This window comes from Molossus molossus, unplaced genomic scaffold, assembly GCF_014108415.1.
Source record: "Molossus molossus isolate mMolMol1 unplaced genomic scaffold, mMolMol1.p scaffold_m16_p_14, whole genome shotgun sequence".
NCBI lineage: Eukaryota > Metazoa > Chordata > Mammalia > Chiroptera > Molossidae > Molossus > Molossus molossus.
Window position 1 is genome coordinate 44399432 of NW_023425349.1, and position 18696 is coordinate 44418127.

Genomic DNA, 18696 nt, shown 5'->3' on the forward strand with positions numbered 1-18696 from the left:
CACTTAGTATGAGGGTTGCATCAGCCCTCCCCACTGTTTGCTGTGTTCTCCCTCCGGGCTCTTAAGCTGCTGGCCTGCCACGGGCTGCAGCTGTGTTCCCTGGGGCCACAGGCTCCTAGACGGGACCCTGATTGCTGTTGCATGTCACGGGGGATTTTATTGTGAATAAAAAAGTAACACTTTTGCCCTGGCCAGTTTGGCTCAGCGGTGAGCGTCAGCCATGGGACCGAAGGGTCACGGGTTTGATTCCTGGTCAAGGGCATGTAACTGGGTTGCAGGTTCAATCCCCAGCCCCAGTCGAGGTTGTGCGGGAGGCAATCAGTTGATGTGTCTCTTACATAAATGTTTTCTCTCTCCCCTACCTCCCACTCCCTCTCTCCTCTCTAAAAAAATCAATGGAAAAATATCCTCAGATGAGGATTAAAAAATAAAATAATAAAGCAACACTTTCCTCGTCTACAGAACCAAGATAGTAGTTCAGTCTGTTCTTGGACTTGATGCTGTATTTATTGAGCTAAGCAGGGAACATAGCATGGTTCTCATTGCAAGATAATCTAATGCTATTGTAGCGAAGCCAGGAGTTAAAGAAATGGCTACCTCCAAAACCTGTTGCATTAGAAGTATGGGGAGAAGCGAAATAAAACAGATACATTATCAACAGTGTCAGTAGGAATTTCCATTTTCATTTTATTGCCAGTTCTGTACCCAGTTCTGTGCCATCAGATGAGAATACTAATATTTAAATAAAATTAACATATTTATGACTCGAAGATATTACTGATAGGCTGCATTGCTATTCAGCCCTTACCTATTGATCATACTGTACGCATGTAAAATATTCAAATTATAATATTTTAAAGCCACTGCCCCAAGTTTCTTGAGTGACCCCGGCATCCCTGCTTCTACCCTGGGATGCTCCAGGCCTCTTGAAGGCTTACCAGCTAAAAGACTGATGTGAAGCATGGCAAGAAAAGTTCAGAACCTGCTCAGTTCTATTTGCCCAGTGCCCATGCAGACCTCTGGTTAAATAATTTCACCCCAGCTTATGTTTGAGGGTGTAATTATTAGGTCAAGGCATCTCAGCTATTCTCTAATCCACTAACTCAGTTACAGAAATCAACACTTAACCGATGGAGGCTAGAAGACCTAGTCCACCATCATACCAGAAACCCAAACAGGCCTCCCAACTTTCTGGACAGCTTCCTCTGTCCCATGCTGGTCATCATTCCTTCTTTCCACAGTCTCGCTAGATTGCATTTCTGGACAAACACATCAGAAAGCAGACAGTTTTGTTACATTGTAGAAGAATTTATTGAGTAGCCCTAGCATGGTGCTAGAATATAAGAAATACTAGACTGTTCCTATCCTAAAGTGATATACAGCATTGTTTGAAATTCTGTGTACACAGGCATGGGACAGTTAAATAGCAGTGCCAGCAATATATACCTTGTGCCCAATGAATGGTTTATGAAGACTATGAATGCCCCAAGAGGATAAGAATATTAGGAAAGGTTTTAATGGAAGGCTGGATAGAATCTGTGGAAGACTCAGGCTTCACCGTATGTCCCTTCTTCACCAGCTTTGTGGTTTAGCTTTTTAATTAGGGGCTATATTCTTTGTGACTAATGATTTCCTTCATAAGCATACAGTTCTGGGTACATGTACTGCTACACACTCGGGTGGTTTCTGCTTATAATTTTGAATATGAATAGCTTAAAGTTTTCTCTTTATGCCTCCACATTTTTATTGCTGTAAATTTATCTTTCTTAAGTCTGATATTAATGAATGGAACATAAAAAGTGTAGAACATTTCATAGAATGGTAATTAACCCAGATAAATGATTCCGAAAGCTTTATCTATATGAGCACCATTATTTTTAACCTCAGTCCAGCACACCAGCTCTCTTCACCACCCCTTCTTTTTGCTTTCCCTCCCCTCTATCTTCCGCCTTGGCTGAAAAGAGATGAATTTCTTCCTGTAACTAACATTCCCCTAGCAAGAGATCTGTTTAATAAAAGATGATGACACTCCAGAAAGGTTGAAATTTCCTCCTACCAAGTAAAGGGAATTTTAAAATACTGTTTAAAATATATGTAGGTGGTGTCCATAGAAGCTGGCGAAGGGAGGAAAGGGTCGTCTTGTCCAATCCACAGCACAGAAGAGGTTAGTGAGAGGTTATCGTTCTTCTGAGAGGCAGTTCCCAAATATGTTCCTTGGAGTGAAGATCAGAATGTTATCAGAGGTGGACTGTAGCTCAAATGGCACAGTAGAAAGGAAGTCGGTGCTAAATTTAGAACTGACATGAAACCTTTTAAAAAATATAGACATGTAGGTAAGAACACATAAAAGAGGCAATATGCATTTTTATTTTTCTGAAAAAGCAATGCAACTTGGTAAGTCCTTTTTAAAAAAAAATCCTCACCTGAGGATATTTGTTCATTTATCTTCAGACAGACTGGGAGGAAGTGAGGGACAGAGACACACTGATTGGTTGCCTCCTGCACGACCCCAACCAGGACTGGGGACCGAACCCCAACAAGGGCTGGGTACATGCCCCTGGCCAGAATAAAATCCGCGACTCTTTGGTCTGTGAGCCGACGTTCTAACCGCTGAGCCAAACCGGCCAGGGCAGTCCTTTTGAGTTACATAGAGGTGGATTTGGTTTGGCTTTATTTCATGACCCATACTATCTCACCAGTCATTTTAGCTTTTCATAGGAAGCTCATCTGAATTTAAGGGGAAGAACATGGCTGGATATATCATCCCTGGTAAAATCTCCCCGTACATCCATGTGGGTGTCTTGGAAAAGGTCTTAACCAGGATGTGCTTTGAGAACATGATGTCACGATGAACGCAGTATGAGATCTGGGCTCTCTTGTGGAGGAGAAAGAACGTATGTGTTACTCAAAGTCAACATGCTTCTAATTGGAAAACCACTTAATTGTAAAATAATCACCATTAACCCACAATGTGAGTTTAAGAATGCATTTCCTTAAGATAGGAAACTAGTAGTGCTATATAGCAGGTTGGGAGGAATCAAAGAAATTATTTTATGTTTTTGGAACAGATTTCCAGAAGCTGAAGTCCTCAAAAGAGGCGGTTCACTAAATGTGTGAAAAGGACTTGTATGAGGATATTTCCGCATCATTCCCCTTGGATCATACCTGAAGTACAAACTCCAGATTGCGTCTGTTTACTAAGCACTGGTGTGTGTTGTTCCTCTGCTGTTTTATGTATAGTATTATATTTAGGCTTTATAAAATGTTGTGACAAAGGTATCATTACCTCTATCTAGGGCACAGGAAACAGAGGCTTGGAGAGGCCCAAAGCAAGTAAACGGGAGCTTGGTTAAAACTCAGTGTTTGACTGCAAGCCACAGGCTCATAGCCACTGTGCTTTGTACCTTACCATGGTCACGACCGCTGCCCCCCAGACCGTATAGAGCCATGGGTGCCTCATGCATGCCCTGGTCCCCTTGGTGGATTGGAACTCAAAACACACACGTTGGAAGTGCAGAGCAGCCACAGCCCTAGGGTATAAATTAAGGGGCTTGGGAGGGAGAAACATTGGAAGATCCATGTGTACATGATTTTTTAATGGATCCAGACCAGGAAGCTGAGCACATTTCCACTGGCTGGAGTCCTATTCAGTGTAATTCTCAGTGCCTCCATGCAGAGTGCACACAAAGAACAGAATTACTCAAGCTCTGCAGGGAGTTGGGCACGGGGTGGGATGCAAAATCAGATTACTTCAGGGCCAGGCAGGCAGTGGAAGCCAGCTAGGTTCTACCTTTTCAGTTAGTTGGTTAATTTTGGCATTATAAGACATACCATATTCTTCACTTCCATGAAGCATTGTGCTCCCTCCCATTATCATCGACAACAGCGAGGGGCAGATGGTAGCCTACTCGGCTACAGGGTCTTGTCCTCGTGAAATATAGGCACAGTGTTCCTGGAGCTTCCATTTATCAAGAGAAGCAGGAAATTGTTTTTTTAATGAGAAAGCTCTCAGTTTTTAGAGGTTGACCCTGTTTCAAAAAATTGTTTATGCTATATACCAAGGAGGTCTGTAGACTGTCAGCTTTCTTCTAGGCTTCTTGATTCTCCTACCCAAAGTCTTCTCCAGACATAGGTTGATCCTGAGTCCTGTTTGGCCCAAGACAATTGCATTTTACACCTGTTGTCCTAGCATCCCGTGAGTTTAGTGTTTGCTCGTTTTTTTTTTTTTTTTTTTCCTTTATTGATGTTAGAGAGAGAGGAAGGGAGAGGGAGAGAGATAGAAACATCGATGAGAGAGAACATCGACTGGCCACCTCCTGCATGCCCCCCACTGGGGATTGGGCCCACAACCTGGGCCTGGGCCCTGAAGCAGGAATTGAAGCAGTGGGTTGATGCTCAGCCACTGATCCATACTGGCTGGGCTCAGTTTTTCACTTTCGAATGAAGCATTCTTATTACTAGCTGCACTAAAAAACCCAGGATGGAGTTGATAAACTTTCATTTTGTATTTCCAGATTCTGCTCATGCAGTTGAACAGATTTCTCACTTTAACACTTAGTTAAATCTGAAAGATGTTCCAACTCTTTTTCGAAGCCTTCCCAGATGCATTGTTAACTGTATCTCCCTTTACAAGATAGCACGTAAGCACTCACTGCTAATGTAGAATGAGCTTGGACAGGAGGGACTAGGGCCAGTCAACTCCTTTCAGCGTGTAGGGTGGTAGAGAGGGATGTGGTGCCACTGCATTTACCATCTGTTAGCTGATATTAGCCAGTCGTGCTGTGCTCTGGTCTATAGGCTGTGAGGTCCACTCAGACACCAGGCTGGCATTGAGCAGGATCGGCAGGAAATTATGTTGGGCGAATGTGGAAAATCACCACTGAGCACTCTTGCCATGGTGCTTCAATCCTGTATTGTTTGGCATAAATCTATTACTATTTGTTTTATTGTTTGATCATGCTTTTATTTTGCAAAATCCTTTTGGCCATAATAAGCTTTAATTTTATTTGTTGAATTTTTTTATCCTCACCCGAGGACACTTTTTGCATTTATCTTCAGATAGAGCAGGAGGGAGAGAGGTGGGAAGAGAGAGAGAGAAACATTGATGTGAGAGAGACGCATCAACTGGTTGCCACCCACACGACCCCAACCGGGTTGGGGACAAACCATAACCGAGGCACATGCCCCTAGCGGGAACCGAACCCGGGACTCTCTAGTCCGTAGGCCGATGCTCTAACTGCTGAGCCAAACCGGCCAGGGCCATAATAAGCTTTTAAAAAAGAAAACCTGAAAGTGCATGTTTAACAGAAAATTAGATACCAAATTTTTCTTCCTCAAGAAAGTCAAGAATAATGTGTAACATGTACAAAATTGTTAATATTTACCATCCACCATTGTGGCCATAGTGATATCATCAACCACGTAAAATTTAATGGTAAATGCTTTTGCTTCCTTAAAAATGTTGAAAATAAAAGTATTTTGTAAGAATGGTATGAAGATAGTTCTTGATGGTGTATGGTATCATGATAAATAAAACATTTATTAAATTAAGCCTGTGGAGCAGAAATGTACTTGGAATTGGTTATGACTCACACATAAGTCATAATTGTGTCCAAACAAGCTATGATAATCTACCAGTCATGAGTTTCATCTCCTAAAAGTATTTGTTAAAGAATATTATGAACTGATAGAAAAAATAGTTCCTGTGAAAATATTTGAACTGAAATATTTATATATTTGCAATTGAAAAAATAATATAGTTAAGAATACCTTCTATTTAGCAGAATTTATTCTGGGCTTCACAGGTATTTCAGTCCCCAAAAGAGAGAGTATTTCTGAATTAAAAAAAGTAAGGTCTACAGAGAAGGACCCATTTGAAAATGTTAACCTCTTCAAATTTATTTACCTAAAATGGTTAATGCACTTTTAAAGAATATTGCAGGCATTTTTATGAAATAGTTAAATTTATAACATGTTCATATTGAAAAGTTTTCAGTCTTCTGAAAACTGTCAGGGACAGGATATTAGACATGGATATGGCCAAGAACATGATAAATGTACACGAATGTACCAAGAGAAATTCCTCTTTTTTTTTTGTAATTTATGCAGATATATGAAAGTTTTACTTTTTAGGAAGCATTCTATATTTGAGAACATTTTAATAATACCAGTGTATGTAATAAATTGATTTGTCGGCCAGTAAATATTTCAAGGATATTATAACATTAACTTTTAGTCATTTAAGTAACCATTTTCATACTCCAAAGTGTCATGTGTAGACTATACACTATATCATCACTCTCTCACTAGAAAGTTGCTTGTTTCTCAACACTGGCTACTGGTTATAATGTTCTACAATTGATTCTTATTTGTAATCTTTCTGATATTTGGGTCCTTTCCCAAAGTGACAAATTATATAACTCATTTATCCCCCCACCTCAATTTTTTTTATGTTTTTAATTTACAAAAAAACAAAAATGCCTGGTGAGATATGGCTTCCCTTATTTCTCTTCTTGCTCCTCAGATTCTAAATGTTTCATCATTCCTCTTCGTAGGACAAGTCAGCACCATTGCTGTCCTTTGTTTTTACCATCTTACTGTCAGAACCATGTCTTGCTCTCTGAGTTAAAGGGGTATTTAAGTAAGTGTTCTAAGAAGCTTCTTTCCTTCTGTGAGATTTGAAGACGCGAGAGCCTTTTGCATGTTTTGTTCTCCTGAATGCAAGATCTGAAGCTGCGGTGGTCAGGTTTCCCATCGGATGCCCCAGAAAGATCACATTCCCTGTGCAGGGCTCTGGAGTGTGGGAGCATCTGGGCTGCCCTTCATTAAGGAGCTTGTTCTTTTTCTTTTTTCTGGCTTTGTTTGAATGACTACCAAGCTGAACAGCAGAATCGTCTTTATCTGTTTTTCCTGTTGTCAAACAAAATAAAATTTCATCATCAGCAGCAGCATGCTCTTCTGGTTAATAAGATTGTAGGAACACAGACATTGTAAAGGGCTAAATGATTAGGTTTTTCTGAGACATATTATCATCAGGAAATGAACCATATGCAAAATGTGATCTCAAAAAGGAAGATGATGTGAATCCATAAAGCAGGCATTTACCTGTGATACAGAGTTGGGGAAAAATTGCTTCATTCATTGTTTCCTTTGTGTAAAATCCAACCCCCTGTTTGTTCTTGGGAGTCTCAGTCTCTAGTCAGTGTCTTTCAAAATGTGATCTATGAGAAGACCACCTTTCGACTGATTGGAGGGGAGAAAAACTTCTGTGATTTAATAAGTTTGAGAAATACAGTAATGCCTCCAACCCCACCATGTGCTCACGGACTCCTAGCACCATTACCTTATTGAAGGTTCTGAGTTCCGTGGTACAGCCATCTATTTAACTTTATAGCCATCATTCTCCACATTTTGATTTTGATTTTAGAACTCACTTTTCAAATAAGCAGCCATTAAAATCCCAAGTAACTAACGTTCCTAAAATAGTCTTTGAAGGCAACCATACAGATATACCTAATTATTCTGAATATTTATGAATATGCATGTCTTTAAAAGTCTCCTTTTCTGATTTCTTTATCACTAAGACTTTGTCTATGTTCTTTGAAAATGAACTTTTTTGTAGTATTCATTATGTATATGTTTACATACATGATATTTTCATTATAATCATGGCGGTAATAAGTAGCATTTCGAATAATGCAAATTTTATATTGCATCCCAAGACCCAAGGTCAAGATTCTGTGTAATGGAACCATGTAATTATACCAGTCAGCCAACTCTTTGGAACTGCTTGCCCTTCTGCATCAAGCATCTGACCTACATGTCATTGATACTGATCATTATGACATGGCAGACAAACATGAAGAAGGAAAATGATAACCAAAGAACTAAATAGAAGAATATTTTACATGGAAAATTATAGGGGTAGGGACAAGAAAGAGATTGAGGTCTTTAAAAGAAAAATATAAACAAACAAACAAACAAAAAGGAGTATTTCCTTCTCCCAAGGGGGAATTCATTGTATGTTAGAAATAGCAAATATAGCCTATAGTATAGCAAAGCCAAAGGGAAAAATATAATTTCAGCAAATGTTTTTGGGAAAGGAAGTGTGCTTTGTAGTCACTAATTGCCTTGGCGAATACCATAATGGAGATTAAAAATAAAAATCTAATGATGGAAGAGCAGATTTAATAATGGGATAATAAATCAATTTGTAAAATCTTAATAAATGTAAAATAATATGTGACAGTTTGGTAAACTATCTTATCTACTATTTTGTTACCTGGAACATTTTATTTAACATAAACTCTCTGCTTTATCAATGTCTAATGCATTGCCTGACACATAGTAGATACATATTTGTTGAAATAATTAATATTTATTAATAGTAATTTTGAGATAACACAAGATTTCATAATTATTGTCTTAGGTATTTTACTAACAACTCTTAATTTTCTAATAGCTCTGCAGTATATTATTATCATTATTATTATTATTATTTTCCATTGAGAGAGTGGAGGGAGAGAGAGAAACATTGATGTGAGAGAGACATACTGATTGGTTGCCTCCTGTAGAGGCCTTAAATGGAGCCAGGGATCAAACCTGCAACCCAGCTATGTGCTCTTGACCGGAAATCAAACCCACAACCCTTTGGTGCATGGGCTATCACTCTAACCACTGAGCCACACTGGGCACAGCATATTTCCACCATTTTATAGATGAGGAAGCTGAGGTTCAGGAAGGTTGAGTGACTGCCTAAAGGCATGGGGCTGGAACGTGACAGAGTAATGATTGAAACCTGGTTTCATGTCAAGTTATTGTTCAGTCTTCCTCCTCTCTCCGCTAGTCCTCTGGATTTCTCATTGAGAGCTTCAGGGGCCTCCTTCTGATACCAGGGTGAAGAGAGACAGGGGCACTTAGTAAAAGAGAATCAGCAAATAGATCCCTAGGTCTGAAGGATTCCAAACACAGGATTTCTCATCTTTATCAGGGACTCCAAAAGACTGTGTCATGGAGTAATTTGTAATTTTGCTGAGCTATGAGTTGAATTGTAAGTTGGAGAGGCTGTTCTGTGGGAATGAATCACTAGATATGGAGCCCAGCCCGCAACAGCTTAGTGTGGACTTTGCTGCTGTTTGTCATTCATGTAGTAATGCTGATAAAAAAAAATGCAGCAACTGTCCTTCTGTATATAGTGTACTTTAATGAAGGTTGGCCGTTCAGATTGTGATGAAGTCAGGGACAGTGAGGTGGTCTAAGGAAGGACAGCTCTTACCCAAGTTTTCTATATGGAATTGTATGCTAGGGGTGCTTGCATATCTGAGGAACTGGAGAGCCAGTATCCAGGGGACCTCCAGAATGTTTTTTCACGTTTGAGCAAATTAAGGTTTGGGTGACTTGGCCAAGGTCACAGAAGTTAGTAGGTGTGTACACCATGGTTTATGTTTCCTGTGCTATTTTCCTTTTCTTTTGCTTTGTTGTTGTTACTCCTCACCCGAGGATATTTTTCTATTGATTTTTAGATGGAGTAGAAGGGAGTGGGGGGAGGGGGGAGAGAGAGAGAAACATCCTTGTGAGAGAGACACATCGATTGGTTGCCTCTCACAGGACCCCAGCTGGGGCTGGGGATTGAACCTGCAACCCAGGTACGTGCCCTTGATCAGGAATTGGGATCGAACCTGCAGTCCCTCAGTCCGAGGGTCAATGCTCTAACCACTAAGAAAAACCAGCCTAAGCATCTTGTGTGTTTTAAATAACTAATGGTTTTTATATGTGAGGCTCTGCTTTTAAGTGTTATACAAACATTCTGTACTTGAACCCTCTAAAAAAAGTACTATTATTATCCCCATTTCACAGATTAGGAAACAGAGGTTCAGAGATATTAAATAGTTTGCCCGAGGTCATGCTCCATTTGTACAGGGTGGAGGTGGGATTACAACCCAGCAGTCTGATCTCATATTCCATCATTTTCCTTTGTACTTCCTTTGAGAAGATAACAAAACAAAGCAAAGCCTGGGGTTTTCTGTTTTTTGTGTGTTTTTTTTTAATTCATGTTTTTTTTAGGAGTCTGCATTTTTTTTCTCTCGTTTCAAATGCCAAAATGAAAATAAGTACCAAGGAAAAGGAACAAGATAGGAGCCGCAGTTTGGAATTAAAATGGACTCCAGCAGTGGTTCGGACTTTTTCTAATTTAGAGGTCCTCTGGTTGGGCATCCCTCCAGACGGAGCAGGCCTAATGAGCTGAGTATCTATGTCTAAGAGCTTCAACAAATGTGGAAGTTACCATTTGCTTTTCTACTTCGGGAGTATAGGAACTGGAAGAGGTGTGACATTCCAGCCTGAAGCCACTGTGAGGTGTTAATGAGTTTTTGAAAGTCCTTCCAAAGTGACTATAAGATCCTTTCTGTTTCATCTGAAGGCTTGGCCTTCTGTGGGCAGAGTAAGGTCCACTATGGTGGGAACTCAGTTCTTCCTCCCCTTTGCCTAAGTAACCATGGAAATATCAACACGTCTAAATTTTACCTGAATTTTATGACCACCGAATCCCTAAAACAAGACATGACCACATTGGCACATCTGGCGGTTTCCTGTGGTCTTTTCCTAGAATTCTGCCAGTTTCTAAGAGAAGTGACTTAGTTCTCACAGTGTTCCCTCTAAGGCTCGTCACAAACTTGCTAAGAATTCTGAAAGCTAGTATTCACCATTAAATATTTCTATCCAGCGTGCTCAATTCCAACAAAATGGAAGAATTATATTTTACATTTTGTTTATATGATTAACTCATATCTGTTTTGCTTTTCTCTGCACAGTGTTCAAAATAAAAAGGGTAGTCCATTGTAGCCCTGGCCCATTTGGCTCAGCAGTTAGAGTATTGGCCCTCAGATGGAAGGGTCTTGAATTCTAACCCCCGTCGGAACATAAATGGGTTGCAGGTCCCCCCCACCCCACCCCAGTCAAGGTCATATGGGAGGCAACCAATCAATGTTTATCTCCCTCTCCCTCCCTCTCTTCCACTCTATCTAAAAATCAATGGGAAAATATCCTTGGATGAGGATTAACAAAAACAAAAAAAGGGTAGTCAATTGTAATTGATTTATTATTTATAATAGTATTAGAAATTTTTGCTTTCCTTTTCATTATAGTTTTTTCATTAGTAATTAATTTCACATAGTTACTCATGATTTTTACTACTATTTGCATTTGACATTTGGGCAAATAGAAAGGGGTCTAATTATCTTCCTACTAGTAGCATACTAAAAAACATTCTTTCCATATAAAAATAATTTTACCAAAAAAGCAAGAGGGTTGAACTTCCATTGGTGTCATGTATATAGGCAATTTTAAAATTCTGTGTGTATTTTGCAAAACGCTGTCATACTTTTAAGCAACTTAGAGTACTTCAGTCGAAAGCTCTTACATAAATAAAAATTACAGTTGATTGTATTTGAATGTCGTTTTCCAAAACAGCAAGGGTGGAATTAAACAACGAAGCCTGGGAGGCAGTAAAAATGACTTAGAAATTCTGACCTGCATGAAGGCAAAGCGATGATCAGTGTGCTGAGGGCGATATACTTTCATGGATGCTGGAGGTTGACTTCTCAGAGTTATGGCTTATACATGATTTGGTTGATATTATAGCTTTCACTGTAGAGGTTAATTTGAATTAATAGTCAGCATGAAACTCCTCACTAGACTGGTTTTTTTTCTCACAGTTTAAAGGAAGTGCCATGTTTATTTTGTCCAGTGAACCTTTGTCCCTATTCCTCCTCCTTGGAAACGTCACGCGTGTTCATCTCCACCTGCCAGACAAACCCTCTCTTCTCTCTGATACCTTGTTTGACCTCCTTTGTCCATACTGAGCTCAGTCCACATGTGGCATTGCTCATGTACAGATTTAACCATGATTTGCCCTTTATTGTTAGGTACTGTTGGAAATAGTGAAGTCTTAGTTTAATAAATATGTGCCCCTAGAGGGACACTGTCATAACTCTTTGGTCCTTTACGCATTGTCGATGTATGCATTACATATTTATAATTATACAGTTTATGGATAGATGAGGCTTAAAATTTACTCCAATTGCATCATCTTATGGACAAGAAACAATGAACTTATAAAGAGGTAAAGTATTTTCTCCTAAGGGTTATAGCTAGTGTTAGAGGTAAAACCAAGACTGGAAGTTAGATATCCTGACTTCCAGTTTAATACAATTTCCACTCTTCCTTCCTTGCATTTTTCATTCAACAGATACTTATTGAGCATCTACCAGGTGGCAGGCACTCTGCTGGGCCCTGATACTGCAGTGTTGAGCCTGTTTTGGAACGTATACTGTGATCAGGGAGGAAGATGTTGACAACTATCATACAAATACTTGTTACACCAGCTTCTGAGAGAAGTGCTGTTAAGGGTTATGTAGTGCTGTTAGACTAGGTAGTAGACGGAAGATTTCCTCGAGAAACTGACTTGTAGGACTTGGCATTGTATTGATATGTATTTTTAAATGCAATTAAAGTAGACAAATATTTGTTTGCTTACTCTGTGTTGGGTCCCAAAAGAAATGACAGTCAGTAAGCTACAGCCCCTTCCCACAATTTAGTCTACAAGAGGGATAAGGCAAGACATAACGATTAATGTTAAGTAAAATGCAAAAGGTCTGTGGTTCAAAGGACACAGAGGACACGAAGATCACATTTTGGGGGGAGAGGAGAAAAATCAGAGAGATGGCACATGGCATAGCCCCAGAACAAAAGCTAAAGAAGGTAAAGAAAGGAAGAGGGAAGACATTACCGATGAAAGAAAAAGCAAGCAGAGATAGACAAGAATGACAAGAATTTTCTGGCAAAAAAGTGGTGTCACTTTACAGGGGCAGGCGTTCAGTGGAAAGTTACAACACACTGTTGAGAATGTTGTCTTTATTTAAATGCCCTTATAGTCAACTGAAATTAAGGATGGAAACATAAGAATCCCTCTTTGTTCCTACTCCTGGATCACATAATCCAGTGCTTTATTTGGTTGCCGTCTGTATGGATTGTTCCCCCCATGGGAACTATGTCTAATTCCCTGTTGCTGTATTACCTAGCATCTTATTGGGGTCCAATAAACCGTTAATCATAATAGTGAAAAGTGTCTGGTATGTTGAAACTGTTTTCTCTGGCAGAAGCTAACTTCTCCAGAAACAGAAACAGGACTCCTTCCAAGTGTCATGGCTAGCTCAGTGTAGGGAGTCGTTTTAAACACTGCCTGCGCTAACCTATGTCACCGTGTGGCTGTTAGGCCATTCAGAGACAGGTCTCAACCAGTTATCTCTATGGATAGTATAATAGTTGTCTAAATATTATTATAGGAAGGTTCTGAAAATTCCTTATTTGTTAGCATATGTTCGTTCACCAGCTACCATGTTCTAGGTTCTACCCAGGACATAGTTTTATTGGCCAAGCTTATTAGGGAAGCAAATGGAGAAGAATTTTTTAGAACAAATCTGCAAATGAATGGCCCCCAATCAAACTCGGGCACAGATATACTTTATTTATCATTTATAGGGTCGGCAAGATTTAAATTAGATTTCACAGAAAAATTGAGGTTGATGGCTTCCCTTGAAATGTGGGAAGATCTAGCAACAGGGGACCTACATTCTCAATGGCAGCAATTAGTTGGAGCTAAATAGCAGCTGCCCTTTTTATTTATTTATTTTTAAAACATATTTTTATTGATTTTTAGAGAGAGAGGAAGGGAGAGGAAGACAGAGATAGAAACTTTGATGAGAGCGATACATCAACATCATTTGGCTGCTTCCTGCACATCCCCTGCTGGGGATGGAGCCCACACCTGGGGATGTGCCCTGACCAGGAATCGAACCAGCAAGCTGTTGGTCCTTGGGTCAGCACTCAACCACTGAGCCACACTGACTGGGCGCAACTGCCCTTTTAATTAGTGAGTGTATCTCTCAGTGTGTCACAGTCCCCGTCACTCCCTGTTGCATGTGCACAGCCTGTCTTATGTTTTCCCCTGGCTTCCTAGCCCTTATGGACATCTGCTAATGGCTCCTGCTTTGGAGTGACAGTTGCCCCTGTGGGCCTCTTCTTTTTAGTTTCCCGTAGCAATTCTGTGGCTCAGCCTCATTCCTAGAGTTTCTGATTCAAAAGGTTTGAGGAGGGACCAGAGGATTTGCATTTCTATCATATTCCCAGGTGATGCTACTGGTGTGTGGACCACCTTTTGAGCACCACGGACCCTACAGTACTGGAACAGTACAAAGCCATGTGCGGCTAGTGGAGCCCCACCAGGAATCACATTGGGGTCATAAGAAGAAGCAGAGTCAGAGTTAAAACCCTGCCTTTAGAGTATATCCTGCAGGAAACCATCCCTGCTTCTGCCCCCAGCGGCCCTCCGAGATCCACTGAACCCTGGAATACAGATGTAGTGACAAGTACTCTAATTTAGAATGGTAGCAAGGGCAATCATTGTCATGTCTCAGGACACACAGAGTTAGCTTGATCATCTTCAGTGAGCAAGGGCAGAAAGGCAGAGTGAAACTTAACATTCTATGTGCCTGTTGGGCCGGGGGGACGGGGGGGGGGGGCACACCCAGGGTTTTATGCATGGAGGAGGTCCGATTCAGCAGGCTGAAGGCATTGAAGATTGGTCCAGTGCAGTCTTTGGTATCAGCACAGAAAAACAAGTGCTCTAGAGCCAAGCGGAGCACAGCATTGGGGATTCAGTGGGGAGCTGATCGATAATTGTTTTCGAAGAGTAAACCTCATGGAGAATGGTGACTGAGGTAGGCCCATCTGGGTTAGGAACAGGACTCAGGAACAGGACTCCAGGCTGGCAGGGTTGCTGGTGGGATAACAAGGCAGACTGCCTGGACAGGGACTAGGCACAGAAAGCAACTATAGGGGTCTGTTTCCCAAGGCTGAGGTCCACCATGGAGCTAGGGCTTTTCTGTTACGAGGTCTGACTGTCAAGGTCAGAGGCGAACTAGCAAGAAAGGTGGTTTCTTCAGTCTTAGTGTGTTGGATTTCTTAAAACCTTATTAAAGTCCAGATTAGTCTAATGATATGGAGCCCTTCTCACTTATGGGCAGAGGAGGACAGTAAATCAGACAGAGCCTGACATGGATCAAATTTATTACTATTCTATCGGCTTAAAACTATGAAATGAAGAACTAGGTCATCATGTGATTATGATAGCCACGCACTAACCTAGTTCAGAAGTTTGTATTTTTGTACAAAATCAAGACTGAATAATTATCAGCCATCTGCCTCCAGTTTCCAAGGTAATTAGTTCTTATATTTGTTTATTTGAATGTTTATGCATATGTATAATTTGCATATATTACATTCATTTTAATTGTGATTGTTTAGCAGCTGTATATTCTGGTTAATTTGGCGTTTGACGTATAATGTTTTTATTTCAATCTTATTGAAAAAATATTTTAAATATATTTTTTAAAAGGCAGATATAAAATAAATATTTTAGCAGTTGGGATGTGTGGGAATGGAAGGGGAATGGTTTCTATTGTTCATATTAAATCATTGCTATTTACTGTTGTTCCAGTGGTTTTATACTCTAGACACTATAGAAACTAGTTCTGAATAGTTGAGAAGTCTGACTGAGTTTCTGCTAAGATGTCACACCCATGAGCTGGGTGTATTTTGTGTTTGATTATAATAAACTATAGAGGAGATGATTGTTCCATTTTCACCCTTGAATAATATTCATTGCTTTAGGATTATGATTCTCACCTAAAACCAGCCGTGTGTGTAACATGACACCCTCATTGTCCTGGTGGGGGCTGCACACTGCTTTCCTCTAGTCATCTTTAAGTAGCTTCACGGTTTACTCTACAGGGAAATATTTGGGACTGGGCTCTCTCTCAGGAAAAAAAAGAGGAAGAAGAAGAAGAAGCAACATTATTTGATTATAAACCAGTTTGAAAATCAGTATTTGAAAGATCTCAGAGTGCTCAATGTAACATGTGAACCAAAGGCAATGTTCAGTGATGGAAAGGAGGTTAAAACTGCTGTTTTTGTTTTTGTTTTAAACAGGCTCATGCACAATTAGTTCGAGAAGTTGATGTGGAGAAGGTGTCTGCTTTTGAGAATCCATACGTAGATGCAATAAAGAGTTTATGGAATGATCCTGGAATCCAGGAATGCTATGATAGACGACGAGAATATCAGTTATCTGACTCTACCAAATAGTGAGTATTCACCCAGGAGGCCCTTCGGATCTCTCTGCTTCCACGTGCAGGCGCTCTGCAGATAACCTCTGTGTTCTGCGCTTTGTGTATAGTTTCTGAGACGAACATCAAAGTTAGGAAGTATAGATACTAAATTTGTGCCAACCTCGTAAGGGACTGGCATGAGTTAGGGAGAGTGTCTTTTACTGCTTTCTGTTTGAAAAACCAACCACCCATCTCTTCTCCCGAATTGCAAGCCAGCGATTCTCCAACACAAACTCCATTGTGATTTGAAATCTTATAATATTAATTTCTAATACAAATTTACAATCTTATTCATGTGCTAGAAAACACCGGCACACAGTAAGAACTGCAAACAACTATGTTTGATTATGGCTTCTAAAACGTCAGACTTCCTACTTTCCAGTTTCCAGACACAGAACCTTGCCTGCTTTCTTAGAGCCAAAATAATGTTGATGGATAGGTTTATCTTTGCATGAAAATTTTGTGTGAGTCTAATTTTGCATGCATGCCAGAGTTATTTTGTGAGCTGTCAATCAAAATCATGTATCTTGGGAGAGATTTGCATCCCAGAGAGATTTGTGATTGCTCTAGATTAAATCTCGCCTAACAAAAAGAAAGTAAAGGTTTGGCCATCATTGGATTAATGTAATCAATGCAGTCAGCAATCTGGATAATTAGGTGCCTGAAAAGGGGCTTTTTTTTTTTTTTTTTTTTTTTGTAGTATTTAGCCAGATTTCTGTCTACATTAATTATGTTCACCAGCATTTGCCTCTTGTATTGGTTCTGGGCAGACAGAAGAATGGGTGGAAAAATATGCAGCTGCCTCAGGTCAGTTCATAGGATGAAATGACCCGCTGGGTGGGAGCAGGACCATGGGGGAAAGAAGGAGCCCATAGGCTGATTGGCTTACTCACTAGCACATACAGATCCAAGAGCTAGTCAGCTTTGTTTTTTGTATAAATTTGGTCATGCTTTTACCCTAGTTCCAGGCATTTGTATAAGATAAGTTATGATTCAGTTCAGCCACAGAAATGTTGCCTGGTCACAACAGTTCCGGTGTTCTTTGAGTGAATCTGAATGACATAATTCTGGAATGGGACAGAATGCTCACAAGCACTGAGGGTGTCACTCACGTGCTATCTGATAGGAACCCCCGTGTGCGTCTGCAATGTGTGCTGGACTCATTCCTTATCTTTTTTTCCCTTCTCCATGCCACTCTTACTCCCAGTCTCTCTTCTGCCATCTGACAGCCTGCCTTCCCCACTTCCCTGTCTTCCTCCCCCTCTCCTTTCTTTCCGGCCTCTTTTGCTCTCTCCTGAACTCCTACCAGTAAGTTTCTGAGCACAGAGATGCAAACGATGCATTCAGCCCTTGTCTGTTCCAAATTCTGCCCCCTCAACCTTTGACCAGCTGTCTTTCCTTTGCTTGCTGCCCCCTCTGTCCTTCTGTTTCCTCTGCCATCACATCTATCTCCCTAGGTTGTTGTTGTGTTTTATCCCTCACTCCCTGCTCCTGTTCATTGTGTCTCCTCCTAGCTGCGTGTTCACCCCTCCGCCCTCACGCCTGATTCTCCGTCAACTCCTCTTCACGCCTCACTTTGCTGCTCTAATGTCTCTCTTTACTGATGAATAAATCCTCCATTATAAAGGTATGCTTTTATGCCCTGGCTGGTTTGGTATGCTTTTATGCCCTGGCTGGTTTGGCCCAGAGCATCGGCCTGCAGACCAGAGAGTCCCGGGTTTGGTTCCCGCTGAGGGCACGTACCTAGGTTGAGGTTTGTCCCAAGCCCCAGTTGGGGTCGTGTGGGTGGCAACCACTTGGTGTGTCTCTCTCACATCGATGTTTCTCTCTCTCTCTTCCTCCCTCCCTCCCGCTCGATCTGAAGATAAGTGCAAAAGTGTCCTCGGATGAGGATAAAAAATAATAAAATAAAATAAAATAAAAATAAATGAAGATATACTTTTATGAATAAATGCTCCACCTCTCAGCATTCCTCACCCTTATCTTTTGACTTTTATCATACATCTTGTCTCTTCTCCTCTTCACCTGTTCTGTTCTTCACCTGTCACACATCTGTTCTCCCTGTAGAGAGGTCTTGCTGTTTGGGGCATCAGAACACCAATATCTAATAGTCATGTGCTTACCAGGGTTAGGGCTCCGCCGTAGCAAACTGTTCTACTCCCTGCTCCTGGGATGGGCCCTCTGAGTGGACTGCGGAGCTGATGTCGTGCCCTGGTTTACCCATCGTGGTGCAGTCAGTGCTTACCACATTCTCAGCACACTGACATCTCCACTGTAAGCAATCAGTGTGGTGTAACTGAGGGGTCTTCAGTTCCCCATAAAGTCTTCACCCAGTAGTTTTAATTCCAGTTCATAATTCTAGTCAGTTTAGTAATCCCATCAGCATTTGGAAAAGAACGATTTTCTACGTTTGTCAATAGGTCTGTGTTGGCATTCTGTGAAGTAAAAGGTTTTCTCCTCCACTGGTGCTCTT

The 18696-nt window shown here is 40.7% G+C and overlaps 1 protein-coding gene across 4 annotated transcripts in view; it reads left to right on the plus strand.

The window, feature by feature from the left end:
- The window catches only part of GNAQ (G protein subunit alpha q), a 292117-nt gene that overhangs the window by 193249 nt on the left and 80172 nt on the right, over nt 1–18696 (plus strand). For all 4 annotated transcript variants that reach the window (XM_036260797.1, XM_036260800.1, XM_036260798.1 and 1 more), the window contains exon 3: nt 16045–16199. In XM_036260797.1, the coding sequence (XP_036116690.1) occupies nt 16045–16199 (155 nt within the window). The remainder of the gene's footprint in view (nt 1–16044; nt 16200–18696) is intronic.